At 35.8% G+C, this 20,458-nt stretch overlaps 1 protein-coding gene across 18 annotated transcripts in view; it reads left to right on the plus strand.

Moving 5' to 3' along the window:
* The window catches only part of MYT1L (myelin transcription factor 1 like), a 296,204-nt gene extending 276,068 nt beyond the window's left edge, over window positions 1-20,136 (plus strand). For 14 of the 18 annotated variants that reach the window (XM_052697138.1, XM_052697109.1, XM_052697148.1 and 11 more), the window contains 4 exons: window positions 11,743-11,834; window positions 13,514-13,623; window positions 16,867-17,010; window positions 17,339-20,136. In XM_052697138.1, coding sequence (XP_052553098.1) covers window positions 11,743-11,834; window positions 13,514-13,623; window positions 16,867-17,010; window positions 17,339-17,479 — 487 coding nt within the window. In that variant the 3' untranslated portion in view covers window positions 17,480-20,136. The remainder of the gene's footprint in view (window positions 1-11,742; window positions 11,835-13,513; window positions 13,624-16,866; window positions 17,011-17,338) is intronic. The other 4 variants (XM_052697168.1, XM_052697250.1, XM_052697213.1 and 1 more) reach the window with 1 other exon arrangement.
* The last annotated feature ends 322 nt before the right edge of the window (window positions 20,137-20,458 follow it).

The following is a 20,458-nucleotide window of genomic DNA, read 5'->3' on the forward strand; positions in this document are numbered from 1 at the left end:
CGTAGCTTTTAAGAGATTAGTGGATTGTCTACCAGGGATAAATTTTGTCCCTCTTTTAAACATTAGGTTATGAAGAAGAAAGGGTGTTTTTGGAGCTTTAGATGGGAATCTGAGTGGGAGCATGACTATAGTGCCAGGGCAAAGCTCTTCTTTTATTCGATAGTAACTAATATTACTTCAGATATGTCATTCAGTGTGCTTAATTTGTCACCAGTCAGCAGAGTTAGAATCATAGAATCACAAGGTTGGAGGAAGGATCAAGGAAGATCATCTAGTCCAACCGTGTCCTCATCACCATTGCCACCACTAGCACTAACTAGCACAGTAGTTCTCTCAGCATACATATTAGCTAGATGCAATAGTGTGTTGTATGTATTATTTGAGATTTTATATTCTTCCTTTCATAAATGGACATTAATGTTATGTTATCCAAACAGCTATAACACTTGGAGACTGAAACAGCAAACTGGCTTGTGAAAATTATGCCAACTATTAAATCAGTTATTGTATAGAGAGAGAGGTTTCTAAGGCACAGATTTCTTAGAGCTGCTGTTGCACTTTGTGCTTAAGGTATATTCTGCTGATAATAATGCCCTCTTGAGATGATCCACAAAAGATGGGAAATCAGTACTTAGATTAAAAACTGCTCCGACTGTTAATCAAATAGTCTGGAATTTAAGTATATGTATATTTGTACATACATACCTCTGAAGAAGGAATAAGAAGTCAGTGGAAAAAGTCACAAACTTTAGTAAATTCAGACTCCTATACTCCTATCCTATGTACAAAAGCACCAACAATGTGCTTGTTCAGTGTTTGCTTTTCCTGTCCACAGAAATTCTGATGAATAGTTTTATCAAGGAATTTTGTGTAGGAAAGAATGGCAACAAAGAGTTACCAGGAGGGATTTGAAGGAAGGATTTATGTATGGTTCACAAAGGACACAGGGCTAGAAGGAAAGGCCGGTGTGAAATAAGGTTTCATATTACTAATATGAAAATGAATTGGAAAGAGTCTGTAGATAGGTAAATGAAATAGGATATAAGAAAATGCAATTTAGTTATTACACAGTGGAATTCCAAGATCTGCAAGCAAGTTTATAGAATACGATTTATGCTTGAGCAGCAACAGCACGTCCCTGGATTTGCAAACTGGGTTTGCAAAATGCTCAGGTATGATGGAAGAAAGTAATAGACATCACCTAGTGCCTTTTATCTGCTGAAGAAATTTAAGTAGAAGTTAGAAGAGGTTAGAAAAAAAGAGGATTATTTTGGACTATCCACATCATACATAGGAAAGCCTAATTAATTGTATGGCTGTCAGAAAGCCTGTAGGAAGATAATAGCAGTGCATTCAGTATACTCAGGTATACATCCTGAGGTGAAGGACCACAACCTGGGTTATTTCCTCTGAAAATTCAAGGTTGGTCTCAGCTCTGAGTTGTGCAGCTGTATTGCTAAGCCTATGAATAGGCAGGCTAGAAGATAAAACAAAGCTCAAGACAGGAATATTCTTCAGCAGCTACTTGCTAGAACCAGACTGATGCCTGCACTCATGCACTTCCTCAGAGAACCTCTGAGCTCCCTCCCAAACTCACAAGGTACCCTTGACAAATGAAATGACAAATGTCAGGAAAGAAGGATGGAGCTGTAGATTGTCACGTGCAGATCGTTTTTCTCATTAAATGTTTGCTAGAAGCAGACACTGTTTAAAAGAACCTTTAGTATCAACTTCCACTACTGAAGGGTAGGCTTGCAAGTACCTCTATGGTCAGATCTCTCGGAGCTCAGGGCTGTAGCCTGAGTCGTTGTCCAAAGGATAACATCTCAACAGAGGGTGTGTCTGTGGGCTATGTTTGTGTGCAGAGTGTTGAAAGGGAAGTAGGTCTATAACCCAGACACTTCACATCTCTAAACATATGCTAGTGGCTGCAAATTCATTTCTAAATTGTTGGAGACTTTCCATTTGTGTGCCTGAAGCCATCTTGTCTCTTACCATTAGTATTTCTTAGTTTTGGAATTTAAAAGCTAGAAAATACTTAGCATTAGCTCAGTGAATGTGACCCTTAGAATTGAGCTGTATTATTAAAGAGTACAGCAGCGGTTATTTAAACAAAGTCAGTTCTGCAGAGCCTTAGACCTGAAATAGCTTTTGATGCAAATCAAGGCCCATGAATAGACAGTAGGGTTTACGTTGATCTAAGTTGTCTGAGATACTATATGTTAGATATTCCTTTCAGTTCATGGAGAAATGAAAGCGCCTAGAATTTAGGTGGAGAGCAAGAGTCAGCTCCTTGGCTTAAGCTTATTTGAAATAAAAGCTCAAAGATGTAAGAAAAAAACATATTTCTTATACTTGAAAATAAGTGCAAAGATGAAACTCAGAAGCTTTATTAAACGAATGAAAAATGCTGTAAAGTTAGATGAGGTCAGATACGTATATTGTAATCTGATAACACAGTTCACTATGGGCTAATCCAAAGTAGAGTCTTGAAAAGGTACACCAATATTTTGCTGCTAAACCATTCGCCTCAGTACAACATTGCTTGAACACCTCCCTGGACTCAGCCACCTCTCTGGGCAGCCCATTCCAATGCCTAACCACTCTTTCAGAGAATAATTTTTTCTTAATGTCCTAACATCCAGCCTTTTAAAAGCTTTTATTGTTTTTGGTTTTGGGTGCCTATTCAATCTCCATTAATTTATTATACCATTAATTTATAATACCATTAATTTATTTTTTTCTTCTTTCTAGTTCTTACTTTTTCCTAGAAGCTCTAGGTTTCATTTCGGTGGGAGGAATTCATACAATCTTAGCAGCACAGAAGAATTAGTTAAACTTACTATGTTTGGCAGTAACTACAACTAACAGGGACAGGTGTCATCATGATGACATTACTGAGGGATGAGAGACATGCAAATGGGCCAGCAGATTTCTAAGAAGTCAAGGAGATGATCGTGGCAATTAAATATAATAATAATATATATAAAAAGAAGAAAAATATGAAATTAAAAACAATATAGTCTGATCTGGATTTCTGTTCATCAGTTGCTAAATCAGGCTCCCATGCTATTTTAAAACAAGCAGTAGAGCAGACTAGAAACCTTTACTGAGCCAAAGATACAGCATCTCATGTTTGGACATTTGTGCCTGTACATAAGAATTCCGCTCTATATAAGCTGGTTTTTGGTGGCCATGAACTATGATAACCAATGAAATGGTGCCCAGGCCATGTTGGGGTGAATGTTATTTGGCTTGAGCCATGGCATATGGACATGGCTTGAGGTCATGTCCAGGTCCCGTCTGGTTGAGCAGTTTAGATATCAATCTTCTAATGTGCTTCTCCTGAGCACTGACAGAACAGATCACCTGCTCTCATGAGCTGTGCTCCTAGAAGCACCCTCCTTATCTGTGCCATTCAGCCCTAAACATGGTTGATGGTAATTAAAGGCCCAGAGCATCCCAGTTTTCATACAGACAAAATAAATCAATTATCTGGAACCCAAATACTAACACCTATATGCTGCTTATGTCCCAGTGGCAGATTGTCAGAGGTAATTCCACCAAATACATGTTCATTTTCATGATGACAGCAGAATTTTTCTCTAAATTCAGAAAAATACATCATGAAACGTCAAGTCTCACTTTAAACAGAAGGATTTACTGAATTATTGTTTTTCACCCTTCCTCTTCAATGTAAACAAAACAGTTGTATACAAATAAATTCTGAGGAATATTTTTTTCCTATAACATTTGGGAAAAAAATGAGCCCAAGGCAGACATCTATTGTGAAAGACTGCAGTAAAATCAGTTAAAATTTGACAAAAGTCAGAAGTGACTAAAAGCCGAGCCTGGTTCTTGAAAGAGTTAGGCTCTTAAACTGCAGCTAGTTCTGCCAGCTCTTCTCATTACAATCCGGAAGAAGGATGGAATAACATTTTAATCAAATGCACAGTCTACTAAACTGATAGACCCCTAACAGAGAGGTAATCTAGAAGGACTTAAGAGGCTTATTTACCTTGGGAAAGTCAAGGAGAAAATAATATGAAATTCATATTAGAAAAAGCAGACTGCACAATATAAGCAAGAAAAATCACTTAGCTGCACAGAGCTGGCTAATGACAGTAGGTAGTAATTTGTACATGTGCTTGCAGTGTGACGTCTCCTTGATTTCAGGCACTTAGCAGAAGCTCTCTGGTTATAAGCCTGTTTGTCCTCGTTATAGACACAGCCCATAAAAAAGTAGGTATCACTGCATGGCTTTTTAGATTACAGGTGGGACAAATTTTCCTCTTCAAAGTTCTGCTGTCTCTCTGGTGAAGTTTGTAGAGAAACTGTGCTTCTAGCTGGACTTGGTCACTAAACAAGTTGCTTGAAATTTTTCGGCTACTCACAAAAAATAATCAAAGGTATGTTGCTAGAGATGCACCTTACCTGTTACACATATGCAAGTCTTCACCTTCATAACACTATTTGACTTACCAGTAAACCCACCAGTCTTCAGATCAGCTGTACTGTTATGTGCTGTAATGGGACAGTAGAGAGACTGATAAATTTTGCACTAACCGGAGTTGGGCCCCTACCTCTGGGAAACTGTCATCAGTGGTGCTCTGTTAAGTGCCTTCATTGTCCCCATAATTCATAGGGCCACCTTCACACCTGTAATGTGCTGCAATGTTTCCTCTTTTGCTTGAGAGCTATGCAAGATTTTTAACAGTTATTACATCATTGGGCAGCCAGTAAAAACCCTTTCTCTGTTCGGGGATGATAGAGGTCAATGCTCACTTGTTTGTATGAAAAGCCCATCTACAGAGCCTCTACTGACTAAGCAACTTAAATTAGCAAAATCTGATGTAGATTTGCCACAGGACTAAATATGCCCAGCTGAAGGACAACTTTAGCAGTGTTCTTGCAGTTCCAGAATTCTGAGATTGACTCAAAAAAAAATCTCTCTCAGCTTGTGTGTATCATGGCCATTCACTCTATAGATGTCTGTGTGTTGCTTGACCAACCAGATTTTAGCACTACTTTAACCCTCCCACTCCAAACTAAGAAAGTTGTTATTTGCAGCAAGTCTTTCTGAAACAATGATCAATTATAGTTAAAATGATATGAAGAAGTTTACATTTATTTTTAATCAGGCTGTATTTTTTCTCTAGCCACTTAGGTAATATTCTAAGTGTTTTTAGTTCTGGAACCAAAGCAAATATTTATTTAAACAAAAATCAAATCTGAGCTACTTTCCTCAGCAGCTTTGTAAAGCATCTTGCTGTAGAAACTGCTACTTAACACATCAGGATTTTAGTCTTATTTTCCCTTGTGACTGAAAACTTAAGTGAAAGTTTCCACACTAGCATTTAGGTGTGAGTTGTAAGTACACCAAAAATGCTTTAAACAGAGAATAAGGTTTAAAAACCACTACATTAATCAGAAATTATTTTTTTCTTCGTAAAGAATTATGAAATTGAGCTGAAGAGATGGTTTCTTCCAACTCAGCACAAAGGCAGCTGGTGTTGTGTGGCTGGTGGGGAGGTGATTCCTACATAAGTCCCGGTAATCTCCAAGCAAACAGAACTACCTTGTTTGCAGAACCTCTCCATCACTGACACTCCAGGGCTCCCTTTATTTCCCAGTTCAGTAAGAAGCTGGGGAGAAGCCAATCATGCTTGAATGTAAATAAAAACGAGTGCTCAGCCACGGAGGGTTCCTTTCATCTTTGCTGGTGCTGTTCTCAGAGTATTTCATCCTTTAAGGTGAATAGCAGAATTTACTCATGGAAATAAGGGAATCTCTACAGCTGGTACTCTTCCACATAGAAAAAAAGAATGAGTGTCTCATGGATTTAATATTAAACCAAGGAAAGGGTCACTTTGATCATTGAGTTTGATTTCTTAACTTGAACTTCAAACGTTACCAAACAGCTCTGGAGCTTAGTCAGAAGAGTAGGATTTCTTCCATTAGCAAAATGAAGCAGTAGTTTTCACTGTGATCTGTATTTAGCTGCATTTCAAAAGGATTTTCTCTGGGGCTTGTTTTGGATCTATCTGTAGTTAACAGAGGTCCTGGGACATATTCGTTTCTTTACTCTCTCTATGGATGATGCTACTTTTAATAAACAGGAAAAGAGTTTCATTTTCTTAACTTTTCCCCAGAAATACCAAAAATGGGCCAAAAAAATAAACAAACCCCAAAACAAATAAAAAACAGCAAAACAAAAATCCCACAATGATGGTGAATCTATAAGTGTTTGTAAATGAATCTTAAAGTGTTTATAAATTTTATAAAATTAGCCCTCAGGATACTTTGTTATTACTCCAGATAAAGCGTCTTGTTTCTTTACTTCCTGTTCTTTCTTTCTCTGTAAACTTCAGCACTTCACAGACCAAATACAAAAGCTGCATTTTATTTTGACCTATGTCTCCTACTTTTCCACATCCCCAAATTGCTACTCGGAGAATGTTTTCTTCACTTGACGGGAAAAGTACAATTCCTTTATCCTGAAGAGCAACCAGACTATGTCTGTCTGCTGAGACAAAAAAAAAAAAAAGTGATAGCTAAATTCAGTCACCCAGGCAATTACTCCCCCCACTTGGTCAGTGATCCCTCCATTCAGATGGCTTTTCTTCCTTGTACCCTCAAAGATAGCACTACTATATTCTTGATACAGTTCAGCATTTTAGCCCATGTTTCATTGTTTTAAACTAGACTTTTTTTGTAAATGTGTACTAACTACTAGTGAGAAATCTCCTTCAAACTTTTTTCCCCGGTAATTTTTCTTTTATTTTGGGACCAATTCAACTTTATTTTTCAAATCTAATGATTATATGACTGTGCATTGGTTGCAATGCATAGACTACTAAAAAAGAAAAAGAAAATGCATTCTTAACATTGTATTCAACTCTTAAACAATGCAGTGACCATATGCACTTTATCCTAATTTTTGCATGTAGTCTTTCTGCATACGTCTTAGATGACTGGGTTTCTGTAAATCGCTACTCTTCATTAAAGTTGGGCCAAATGCAAATGTAACTCTGTATGGATTGGGCTTATTTTGTGGATTGTGGGGCTACTTGTACTTTACCTCTGCATTCCTCTGTTTGCAAAGTGTTCCTGAAAAAAAGGACCCCAATTGATGCAGGAGTATAGTGTATAGAAATGCCTATTGCATCGACAGTGCCATTCTTGTAAAGCAAAACCTGCATGTGTATGCTCCAATCATGCACCTCTCTATCTAGCACCTATGCCCAACAAAAGCAAATTTCTGATATAAACGATGTCAGATATACACAGCCAAGCAGCAAAAATTGAGGCTTGCTCAAATTTTAGCACACACCTTACAGGCAGTTTGCAGGACATGACCCCAGGTCACTTTAATTTGACAGTTTAATTCACTTATTCACAGGTTTTCTGTAAATTGTTGCAGTGGCTCACTTTCAAAGATTATATACCACACTGCACTTTTCTTTCTCAAATTAAAGAACTGATAGTAGAAACTCAGTGAGAGCCAAGAAGTATGGCATCTCAAGGAGACAAGTTGCTGATGACCACCAGCAGAATCTCAGCTCCTGCTGAATCAGGAATTCGGAGGGAGACAGGAGTTGAGTATTGCACTTCTCACAGCTCCACCTGAAATGCTGGAGCTTCAAGCCCTGGGGCATCCACAGTCAAACAGAGATAAATGATGCCTTGTTATGTGTAGACTGTTTATTATACCATACTCCCAGCATGTTGTTAGAAAGCCTTATTCATTTTTAATAGACAAAAAAAAGCTCAACTATGCTTGTATTTTATTTTGCATTATTTTTCATGTGTATAAGAATAATGAGAATAGTGGCAGTGGCAAGTGAGATAATGGTGATTAATTTTATGAGTTCTTTACTGGAATGAACAAGCTCTAGACTTTTGTGTACTAGTCAGTGGAAGGTTTGTTTAAAATCCAAAAAACAAACCAAAGCAAGAATACACTTACACAGTAATTTGACTTGCAGCAGAAAAATCTGTGACAGGCTTTAAAATTGATAGTATCCTTATCAGAATTACTAGCTAGCTTGTTTGTCTTGGTCTTTATATTTTATTTTTTATTTTTCAGGTATATGTGACTTATTTTCCTTAAATCTTTGTTGAGATTTAGAGCCAATAGAGAGCTATATCAACACAGCCACTCACTCCCTCCACAATAGGATGAGCAAAAGAACTGAAAAGGCAAATAAATTTGAAAAACCTTATGGGTTGAGATAAAGAAAATTTACTAGGTAAAGCAAAATCTGCATGCACAAGCAGAACAAAACAAAACAACAAATTAATTCTCTAATTCCCATCAGCAGGCAGATATTCTGCCCTTTCCAGGAAAGCAGAGCTCTTCACACATAATGGTTACTTGGAAAGGCAGTGCCATAATGCCAGAACACACCTTTTTCTTCTCTTCTTCCCGATTTCATTGCTATGCGTGATGTCATATGATATGAAATATAACTTTGCCCAGTTAGAGTCAGCTGTCCTGCTTCTGTCCTCTCGCAGCCACTTGGCACACCCCTAGCTACTCACAGGCAGAGTAATGTGAGAAGCAGGAAAGTCCTTGGCTCTGTGAAAGTACTGCTCAACAAGAACTAAAGCATCAGTGTGTTATTGTCACTAATGTGTTTTTCATTACATATCCAAAGCGTAGTGTATAGCTAGCATAGTAGGGCTAACTACTATGAAGAAAATTAGCTCTAAAACCAGTACATTCTTAAAGAACTGAAATGGAATTTACTTGTGTATAATAAAGTCTAAGGATATTTGAGACAAAAAAAAAGATCATACCTATGCTTTTTTTTCCTCCACCATTTGTATTATGTCTTCAATTTTCTAGAAATCTGGAGCTGCTCTCAGTTTCACTAGGACCTCAACTGAAGCTTTTAGTTAACTGTATACCTCTGTGATGTTCATTTGTTGTACAGCATTCCACTTCTGGTGTAATGCTGACTTGCCCATTTTTCTCATCTTACCTTCCATATGTCCTGTCCTTGTTTGGTTATTCTCATCTTAGAAAAAAAGCAAGTAATTAACTGTATATGAAAGTGCAGTCAAGAATCATAGAATCAAAGAATGGTTTGGGTTGGACAGGATCTTTAAGATGTTCTAGTTCCAACCCCCTGCTATAGGCAGGGACACCTCCCTCTGGACCAGGTTCCTCAAGGCCCCATCCAGCCTGGCCTGAATGCTTCCAGGGAAGGGACATCCATAACCTGGCAACCTGTTGCAGTGTCTCACCACTCTCACAGTAAAGAATTTCTTCCTGATACCTAGTCTAAATCTCCCCTCGTCCATTTTCCTCAACTAGTCACTACCTGCCCGTATAAATAGTCCCTCCACTACTTTCCCCTTCAGGTACTGGAAGGTAGAAAGGAAGTGTTAGGATGTCCTTGCAGAGTGGAAACTTGTCATCAGAACTCTAATTTATTGTTTTATGATTTAAAGCTCTATGATTCTATGAAAGTATTTATAGATACCTTCATTAATAGCAGAGCAAAGAGGATGCATATTGATATCTTTGTCTTGTGCATTTCTGAAGAATGTAGCCAAGTTAAATATGCTTTAATAGAACTCAGTCTGCTAATTTAGACTACTAACTTAATCACTGCTTCATTAAAATTATAAGTGCCTGGAAAGGGAACTTACCAGTTACAATACAGTATGGAGCTAATGGGGAGACAGGTTTGCCAATAAAGACCTGCAGAGGAGGTTGATGGCATGGTCTGAATTTGACAACTTTCTGTGTGTTGAGTTTGGTGCCTTTAGGAGTATAAAATGCTCCCTTAAATTAATCAAAGCTGCAGGAAAAGCCAGGAGATTCTGTTCATTCATGACTTCTAAAAACAATAACCTAACAAGCTAAAGGTAATCATAGAAGTACTGTGGTGTATGTGTTAAAACTGTGTGCATAAGGGGTAGGGAGGTCAAAAGAAGAAATTGGCTGTAGTCAGTGGTTTGGGCACTATCATTGAAAGAAGCCCTTTTAGTTAAAGCTCTCTTCCATCTGTTATATTAGATGACTAATGAGGAACAAAACCTTGGATGAAGGCACACAATATCAATTTCTGCTGCTTGTGATTACACTTTGTTTTGTTATTTTGGGGTTTCAGATACATGCAATTCTAGCATCCAATTCTGTGTAGCGTTGGAATAGCTTTACTTATGGGCTATTTTCAGAGAGAATTTCATTTTAAGGAGTTCCCTGGTTGAACAGCTATTAAAGGTTTTGGAGAGGAAAAGGCTAAGGAGCAAGATAAGAGTAAACTAATGTAATTGTTGCAATGCACATACTGTTGTTATCTTTAATTCCTTTCCCTGCACTGATGTTTGTTTGTTTGTTTTTCCCAAAATACACAACCTCCTTCTCTTTAATCTTCCCCAGCACTCCCATTGTCACTTTAAGAGGAGGGTTTTTATGTGGTCAAGCATTGAGTCTGGAGTAGAGCTTGGAATACTGTTATCCTACTACTTAGGCAATAGTGAAAAGGTATTAGGTCATGCGCTTTCTTGATACTGCCAGGGTTGTTTTATTATGTATCTTCTCAGAAACAAGTCTGGATGTTGAACACCGATTTTTCTTCTGAGGAAATAAATTTAATTTTTAAACATTTTTCTGGGAAAATTGCCTTTTCTAAATGCCTGCACTTGATAATGGTAGCCCAGGCTTTTTAAAGAAAAATTCTAAATAATTACGTATTGTACTTAATTTTTTTTTGTATGGGAAGTTGGGTCTTGTACCTAAGTAAATGCTTTTACTCAAAGATATCTTTCGCAGAAACCTGCTCCATATTGCAGAGATATTATCAGGAGGCAGTGACATGTGTGTAACATTTTTCAATTCTAGTGTTTATAAAATCATGAGTCCTGAAGGAGTATAGAATTGTTTAGTAAGTTTCAGAAGTTTCAATCAGATTGAATATATATTTAATCTTACTTGTGATATGCATTAAGGATGTGACTTACAAAGAACAGACTGCTTGATGTATATAATTACATAAAAATAGTGAGCGTTTCCCATAACAAAATCTGCTGAGATTGCATTTGACATCAAATTATTTTGTGTGATGTAATTAAAAGTTAAAAGTTTTGACAACATGAGAGACAAGCAGTATCTGAGTCTCGATCTGTAAGTGTATCAAATATACATTTTAAGAGATTCATATTCTAAGGAAAGTCATTTTTATGGGAACATTTGGGTCATTTCTTATGCTTCAACAGAAAAGTGATACTGTTTTTTTTTAAGAAGCAGTCGAAGAGCAATTTACTGAGCTCAGTACACTATATTCACTAAGAGAAGCATAGTCTGTAAGGGTTAATTGTTTTGATGCACATCAATTAATTAAATGTTTGACTATTAATTAACATGGGTGGAAGTTCAGAGAGGTATCATGTGAATTTGGAGTGGAGGAGTAACTACTTTTAAATAAAAATTTTGAAGAAGAGCATTAGAAAATTGGACTGTTATTCCTTGGCTTATATCTTTACATGATATATCTGACTTTTATGTTAGAGTTTACACAAAAAGAAATTATATGGAAGAATAAAATCAGGAAATAACTACTGGTAAGACTTTTTAATTTCTTTTTTTTTTTTTTAGACTAGCACACTCTTTCAGTACTGGGCAATGACAATAAACTTTATCTCTAATACTGTTTTCTGTCACAGCTTTGGATTAAAGATTTATTTTCAAATATCTATCAAAATTAATAAGATTTTTAATGTTCACAGTTTATCAGGATGTCCCAGAGCTACTTCAGCAATGAAGAAAGCAAAGCTGTCTGGAGAACAAATGCTAACAATAAAGCAGCGGGCCAGTAATGGTAAATTTTTAATCATTACCTTTTAATACAATATTTCATTGGTAGCTAAAGTTGTACCTATGGACTCTTTTTTCTCTGTGTGTAAACCTTCGTATAAACTGGGAATTCAAGGTCAGTAGAATTTAAACTGGGCTTTGTGCTGTGGAAATCTGAGCCAACAGTGGAGTGAGTCAGCCTGGGCTGTTACACTCAAATAACTCTAAAATATTTCAAAGTAGAGTACACCACTGTAATTTTCTGGTCCTCTGATTCATATCTCATTCACCAAGGCAGATGGGTGACCTTATGTTGTTGCAGGATTTAAAGGACGAAAATACTTTATTTCCAGAGGTGTCAAGTCCTTATGAGGTCCTTTGAATTCGGATTTGGAGTTGGGGTTCTGTAACCTCTCGTGCCATTTCGTATCCAATGATCTGCAGTCTTTCCTGGGAAATTTGAGTTGCAGGAAAGATGATGCAAGTACCTTCAATGAAAGTAAAGATGCTACCTTAGTACCTGAAGTGCAAATAAAGCAAACTGTAGGGGCTTCAGATAGGTAGTGCATAAATGTCTTGTCTGGGAGGTACCTAAGTCCTAATTCTTCTTGGAGAACTTGACATAGTCGCTTCATCTGTGACTGTCCATGCTTAATATGCTGCCTTCTTAAATGCTGCCATAAAATGTATTTCAGAGCCAAAAAGCATTTATAGAAAAAGCTTTCTGAAGAGCCTTTGCAACCCACATTGCCAGCACAGCTAGAGAATGTGTTGGTTCAGTTGCTACTATTCAGGGAGGTAAAGGTCTGGGTGTAATTTTCTCTACCACATGCCTTATCCATGAGGAAAGCCTTCAGGAATGGGATACAGACATTTGGGATGCTTACAGAGACACAAGCATTCTTCCTGTTGTAGTGAGGGATAGTGGGAAAAGATGTGTAAGAGCAAGCCAATGGGAACACAAATTCTCTAGTTTTAGGACTTACGACGTTAGCAAAACCAGACACATTTCTTCCTAGAATTGTTATATGCTTTGCTATGATAATTAAATGAATAAATAAAACTACAGAGTTTATTCATCTCTGAATTCTTAAAGAAATAGGTACCAGTTCTTTAAATATTTAAGCCATAAAAGTAAAAAATCATTTCCATTTTGCAAATAGCCCTGAATATCATTACATAACACTCTTCTGAACCATGCAAATATTAAAAGCAACAGCAGAATCGCAGTATATCCTAATGCATCAACAAAATTTTACTGTGTTGGGAAATGATTTTGACAGCATTGTGCTATGGAAAGATGATCATGTTAAGATATTTTCTTTCCTTCAGAATATCTATAAATTAGGATAGTCCTTCAAATAAGTTAAATAAGATGTGGAGCAGAATTTGTTGTTACAGGTGCCTTTCTTTTAATGCAGTGTTAAAATCAGTGTGTATAAAAAGAAAGTTGTGACATACTGATTCTCCAGGCATTTTCATAACACGGGCTGGAAAATTATTGCTGATTTAAAAGCTGTGGAAAATATATTTAACATTTTAACTGCAGAACACAAATTTGAAGAGCATTTCCTTCTTCTATATTTTTTTCTCTAAAACTTTTACTTGAAGTAAATTATATTTCAAATATGGAAGTAATTAATTTGCTGAACTCTGATTTAAAGCTTTGTATTTTAATACATCTTTTCTTTTTATATCGCATAGGTATAGAAAATGATGAAGAAATTAAACAGTTAGATGAAGAAATCAAAGAACTAAATGAATCCAACTCCCAGATGGAAGCTGACATGATTAAACTCAGAACTCAGGTAACAGTTTTATGAAGCCCTAAATTCAGCTGCTTTTCCTACATGACTGATTAAAAGAAATACGGGAAATATATTGTAGTGTTTTTGTATTCCTCACATACTAATATGTGAGCCATTTATAAAATCAGAAAACAATATTCAGAATGCAATTTCCACATCAATTACCACCATTAAAAAAAAGAGCCCTAGCTAATTATACTTTCAAAAACAATGACAAAAGCATGACCTGTCAGCTTTGTATTTCCCCTTGATAAAGAAAGCTACATATACATTTCTAATAGTAGTTAAATTATTAGGTTAGATCATAGTCATTAACATAAGAAGTCACAAGGTGAAGGAGCCCAAATGAACAATGTGGCTTTTTTCAGGTTTGTTTTACAAAGGAAACTTAGATATGGAAAGGAGTACCTATTGCACTTCATCACGTAGAGCAGCTCTTGGCAGCAAGAGTGGTTTCACAGATCCAGCTTAGTTCCTTTCAGGTTCCCTATAAATCTGTTGAAAACATGGGGAAACTGATGTTAAAACCTCACTTTATTCTCACTTTTCAGTCCTAATGCTGGATGGAAAAGGCAGAGGAAGGAAATAAATTGAATTCCTTCCCTGACATTTTCCACAGTCCAGCATAGTTTTTGGTGCTGTTTTATTCCCATGATTTGAGTACAGAGAGCTACAGAGAGCTTTACTGCCATTCCCAGTATTTTTCAGCCTTTACTCCCATGATGGTAATAATTAAAGTCACGCTGATCCTACCTAATGGAAGTAGAGATGGCTGTTCCCTGCTACTTCTTTGCCTATTGCTTGTAGAGAAGTATACAGTCTCCATTGTCCTCGTCTTGTATACTCAAAAATAGAGAAAGAATGTGGCCTTTCAGCGTGTTTTTGTTTGACTTCCAAATAGTAGCAGAATTGGTATTGAAACCTCAATTCAGTTTTATTCAGGGTTCTCTGCCATTATTTCATCTTGATAGGATTTTATGGATGTTTTACAATTTTCTAATGTGATCAAATAGGAAAAAAAAGAGGGCAAGAAGACTACTCAGTGGCAGGAAATCTATAAATACAACATTGGCAGAATTTGTTAGTGAGTTTTGAAACTGGAAGGTTCTAAGCTACCTTTTCTTTTCTTTTACTTACATGAGGCTTCAATTAAGAGTTACGACACTCTCCTGAAGACATTTCCAACACAGTTACATCACAGTCACTGTCAATCTATTAAGATTATATCCAAGTCAACAGTTCCCTCTTTTTAGAACACTGAAATTATATTAAGCATGACAAAATATTTACTGATAAATCTTTAGAAAATCATCTAGATATCAGTAAAGCTTCACAGAAGTATATACAATGAGAAAATAGTGTTAATTTTATGAACACCATAAATAGCATAAGTCGTGTTTCTTGAGATCTTGAATACTGTATGATTTTACATGCCAATGAAAGTTTTTCCTACAACAAGGACTTCTCTTCCACATAGAATATTTCATATTTAAAACAGTGGGAAGTTGTATTACAGACTTTATCTCATTTGGGACACTAATAACACTTTCCTACACCAGCTGCATTTTTGCATAAGACTTGGAACAAAACATTTTTAATTTAAGATATTCTAGTAAATTTGTTTGATTTTTAACTTGCAGACCAAAAGTATGAGAGGAGTAGAAACACATGAACATAAGATAGGGAAAGAAAAATCTGCAAGTAATTAATTTTCAAATTGTCAGCATCTCCCATGACACAGCCCAAGGGAAAAAAAATCTATTTAGGTGGCAATACTCAATTATAATTTTTAATAGATTTTCTAGGTATTTAAATTACTGTGAGACAGCAGCATCATGCCATACTTAACTAGCTTTCATTGACATCAGGCTGTTCATATTGGTCTCTAATATAAAACTGAATTTGCCTGCTATACTGTGTTGTAGGAGTAGCTAATAATCAATTAATTGTGACAGATCAAACTCCTGCAATACTGACAGCATGGATTAATTGCTATATATACAAGTGTAATCAAAATCAGATCCACCTAAAGATTGTTTTGTCTGTTGCCACATGTCAAAGTTGCACACTTGTCAAAGTTAAGTCTGTAAACTAACTGGCTGTATTTCCATAAGCAGACTTAACCTCTGGGTCTGGAATAAAACAACAATCTGATTGTGCCAGCTGTTACCTAAAATTTCCCTTTCTCATGGCTGTTACTGCTCAGACACTTCAGCTCAGTATTTACAGAACCACAGAATTACAGAAGAGTAATTACAGGGGTTGGAAGGGACCTCTGGAGATTATCTAGAGGTCCTACTCCCCTGCTAATGCAGGTTCCCAAGAGTGGGTTTAAATTCCATCCTTTCCATTATAGCAAAGTAGAAATAAATTAAGCTCATTCTGATAATTAAAAACTTTGTGTTCTTTAGCATTTTTCTATTCCTCTGGCTTCTTTTTCCATTCTCTATTTTAACCTACACAGACGAACACACGCTGCACAGTTTGTAATAGCTGTTAACAGTTGTCATCCAGTGTGGAAAGTTAGGACAGGTCTACAAAGAAAAGTGTAAATAGGTACAACTGAGCTCTGAATGTGCTCTTGATAGCTGAACATGAGCCAGTGCTCATCTGAAATCCTTACAACTTTGTTAGTACTGTGCTCTGCATCAGCTTGGGTAAGTTGCCTCCACAATGATTTTTAGCTCGAGCACAACATAAGGCTGCAGCTGTCTTGTGTCTTGTCACCTGGGGACACCAGCAGCACACTCAGTTGCAATACCGTACATTGGTCAGCTTTCAAAAGCAGCCCTATGAATTTGGATAGAAAAAATATATATATAATTACAAAAAACTGACAACATTGACATGGAGCTGTGCATGCTTTACTAGCAATATACGTATTGCGAAAAATATTAGAAATGTACCACTGACAACTAGGCTTGTAGGAGTGAAACTGTTAAATCACACGGGTGAATTTGCAGAACTAAGGTTCTTCTTAATGCCCTTCAGTGCAAAAAGAAAATCTCAAAAACAGTAAAACTAAATCCAACTTCATTCATTATTGCCAATATTAAAAAAAACCAAGCCATTCACTTGCACTTGTAAAAAGATGCGTTTAACAATGATAAGAATTTCAGACCCTTTTTGGTTTCAATAATAGATATTTTTCTCCTTTCTCTGGTATTTCTATGATTGCTCCATTTGAAGAGCACATGCTTTATAACAGCTTGCCTTATATTACATTGTACACAAATTTGTCCATTTTAGATTACCACAATGGAGAGCAACCTGAAGACGATAGAAGAGGAGAACAAAGTAATTGAACAGCAAAATGAGTCTCTTCTTCATGAATTGGCCAATTTAAGCCAGTCTTTAATTCATAGTCTAGCTAATATCCAGCTGCCACATATGGTAAGTGATTGAGAGCACAAGTTAAGGAATTTGGAGATCTTCAGTTCACTTCATACAATAGATGTCTTTTTTTATGTTTACGTTTCATCAACCAGTTGGATATTTGTGGTAACAGCACTGAAACCATAAAGATACATTTAACTGCTAACAAAGACATGGAGGGCCTGTTCCGGTGTATCCTGTAAAAAAAATTAAGTAAGAACTAAATAGGCATTTTAAATATTATAAAAAATGGTGGCAGTTATGCCTTGATAATATGTTATGCTTAAATGAATATACAATTAAGAAAATAAAAGTTGTATATGAACTACTATTTAATATCTCGTAGGAACCAATCAATGAACAAAATTTTGATGCTTACGTGACCACTTTGACGGACATGTATACAAATCAAGATCGTTATCAGAGTCCAGAAAATAAAGCCCTACTGGAAAATATAAAGCAGGCTGTGAGAGGAATTCAGGTCTGAACAGCTGCTATAGTGGTGAAAGTCTTGCTTAAAAAAAGGATGCCTCTTGTTTTTTGCTGCTGTAATTTACCAGAAAGTGTTATATATTTATTTCTGTTTGAAACAGTGTTATGCTTACAAGACTTCATAATGATTTTATGTCTTGCTTTAAAGATAGTAACTGCAGAATAGTTTTTTGAATACATTCACATTTTGTACGTTTTCATATAAGCTGACATAGTGTGATATGCCATGTAATGTTTATAGCTGCTAATGTATGCACATTTTTGGGGTATATATATTTCTGAAGAGGTAAGCTGATCAAAATAAATAGAGTGTAAATTCTTTTTAATGCTTTAGTGATTAAATGTTTTAGTATTTTGAACTGAAATGGACAAAAAAAAAAAACAGCTTTGAATGACAATGTTGCGGTCTGCAGCCACTTTTTAAACACTATCATTTTGCCTCATGTTGGAGGATTTTATGGGATTTAAGAAATACATTTTGTGTGCATATTGTTTCATAGCAAGAATTGGTTGCAAAAATGCTTTATTTTTGAACAATGCTTGAAAATATTATGTGACTTTTGTTTTTGGAAGATGGTGTGTGGTGGGGGCAATAAAATGAGTTTTTTGAATTCCAAGAAAATGGCATGGATTAGATGTAAGATACAAAATGGGTAATTTATTGTAAGACAACATCAAGCCATGGAAACTTGACAGAAGATTCAAAGCAGCTTAAACAGCACTTTTTAATTAACTTCTAAGCATTACATGGTATGAATATGGGAACTTCCATTATGAAAAGAACTATATCAGAGGTGGACAACGTGAAGATTTCAGCTTTTATTTTCAAATAAACTTTGGAGCCAACATTCTCTTACCTCTGCTGGACTGCTAGTGCCCCTCTGAATTATCTGTTATAGCAATGTAGTTCATCTTTCAGAAATTCTGTATTTCCAATTCAAGATGGAGGACAATATTTTAAAATTAATATTGCCTTTTCACATCTTTAGTTTTGGGATAAACACAAATGGTCTGCTTCTGTTAGCATTACTGAACTGCATTCACTGCTCTCTGTAGTTGGGAATGCAGTTCAGTAAAGACTTTTCCTTTTGTTTGGCCAAGCATTTGATCCCATTTTTAATATTTCAACATTTATGTTTTGCTTTTAGTTGAGAACAGTCATTACTGCAGCATTCACATATGCTATGTATTCGTTCTACTATTACCTATTGCAAAAATGAATGCAATCAAATTTTTAATGTAACTAAATATACTTCGGCACTTTTTTTTTTGCTTTAAACTGGATCATTTTAAGATAAAACTTATTTGTATCTTCAAGATTTGATTGTTTTCTTCAAAATGACTGCACTATATGTATGCATAAGACCACTTTTTATTACTACATTTTTCTTTTTTTAAGTAGTAAATTTGGTGATGTGTTGTGTTTAACGGATGTCGAATTTATTTAAATTTGATAGCATATCTTTTTCCTTCCATGTCTTGATGTTATGCAGAAAGTACAAAAGTACTTTAAAATTTTGTTATGAAAAAGATGGATTTTGTAAAAAATAAAAATATTTTTAGCAGAACAGGACTTACAGGGTCATTGTCCCCACAATGTGCCAGTTGACTATTTGCACTTACCTTGCCCTATATATCCATACGGAGGTGTGCAATTTCTTGTGTCATTAGCCTTGTGACACTAAACTAGAACAAATTATAGTGGAAGCCATTATGGCCAATCCAGTAATATTGCTAAGGGAGACTACAGGGATCTCACAACAAATATTCTGATACAATACTCAACCTCGGTATATATATATATGTATAAATATATGTATATCCCAGCGGCACTTTATACTATTCACTGTACAAAAGCTTACAGTTTTCCACGAGGACTTTAATAACTAGCTGGGAAAAGATTATGTAATTACTTTGGGGCTCTGCAGTATCTTATCTGTACAGTGCCCTTTTTCTGTTGTGCTATTAGTTGTAGCTGCCATGCTCAGAATTGCCTTTTTGAGAGCTGAAGCAAGGTGCTTGTTGTTCACCTTCTGCCATATATATTGTACTTTTGCCCTAGCCTCCTTTTAGGGCTTTCATTGTTCATAATGGCATATGCATTTTTCCACTGCATTGTGTCTGCAGCTTCTTTGCCAGTATAGTAATGCTTTCAGTAGAGTAATAGATAGTATCAGTTTTGGATTCTTATTGTTATCACCTATGTACAATGGAAAGGGATTTTAAGCACAAATCTGCTGCTCATCTAATGTTGGTACATAATATCAAATCAAAAGTTATCTGTGACTATTATATAGGGATCACAAAAGTGTCACATATTAGAATGCTGACCTTTCATATGAAATTATTGTGAGTCATCAGAGTTTATTTATTATAACTTATTGTTCATATTCATTTCTAAGTTAATTTAAGTAATCATTTATTAAGACAGAATTTTGTATAAACTATTTATTGTGCTCTCTGTGGAACTGAAGTTTGATTTATTTTTGTACTACACGGCATGGATTTGTTGACATTTTAATTTTGCTATAAATGTGTGGAATCACAAGTTGCTGTGAGACTTCATTTTTAAATTGTGAACTTTGTACAAATTTTGTCATGCTGGATGTTAACACATCTTACTCTAAATAAATAAAAAAATGTGTTGCCACATTTGTAGCACAGTGGTTCTATGATCAGTTTCAGAATTTTACTTTATCTAGCACATGGCATCTACAAAGATATCCTTATAGACAATTTTTAATAAGTAGCCGTGGTCTCTGATTCCTCGAGCTCTTCAGGCAGGATATGACTGCCTCTTTGAATTATGTCCTTCCTGCTCGATAGAAATTTGTAAAACCAAGGAGAAGTTTATTCTAACATTTCAGAATATCCCAGATGGAAATTTCACAATGTTTCCCTGGCCTGATAAGTGTAATGGAAGGATTATACATTTAAAATGAAGTACACTGATAATTAGGTCCTCAGACTCAAA

The sequence above is a fragment of the Tympanuchus pallidicinctus genome, unplaced genomic scaffold, assembly GCF_026119805.1.
Source record: "Tympanuchus pallidicinctus isolate F22 unplaced genomic scaffold, pur_lepc_1.0 scaffold1, whole genome shotgun sequence".
Lineage (NCBI taxonomy): Eukaryota > Metazoa > Chordata > Aves > Galliformes > Phasianidae > Tympanuchus > Tympanuchus pallidicinctus.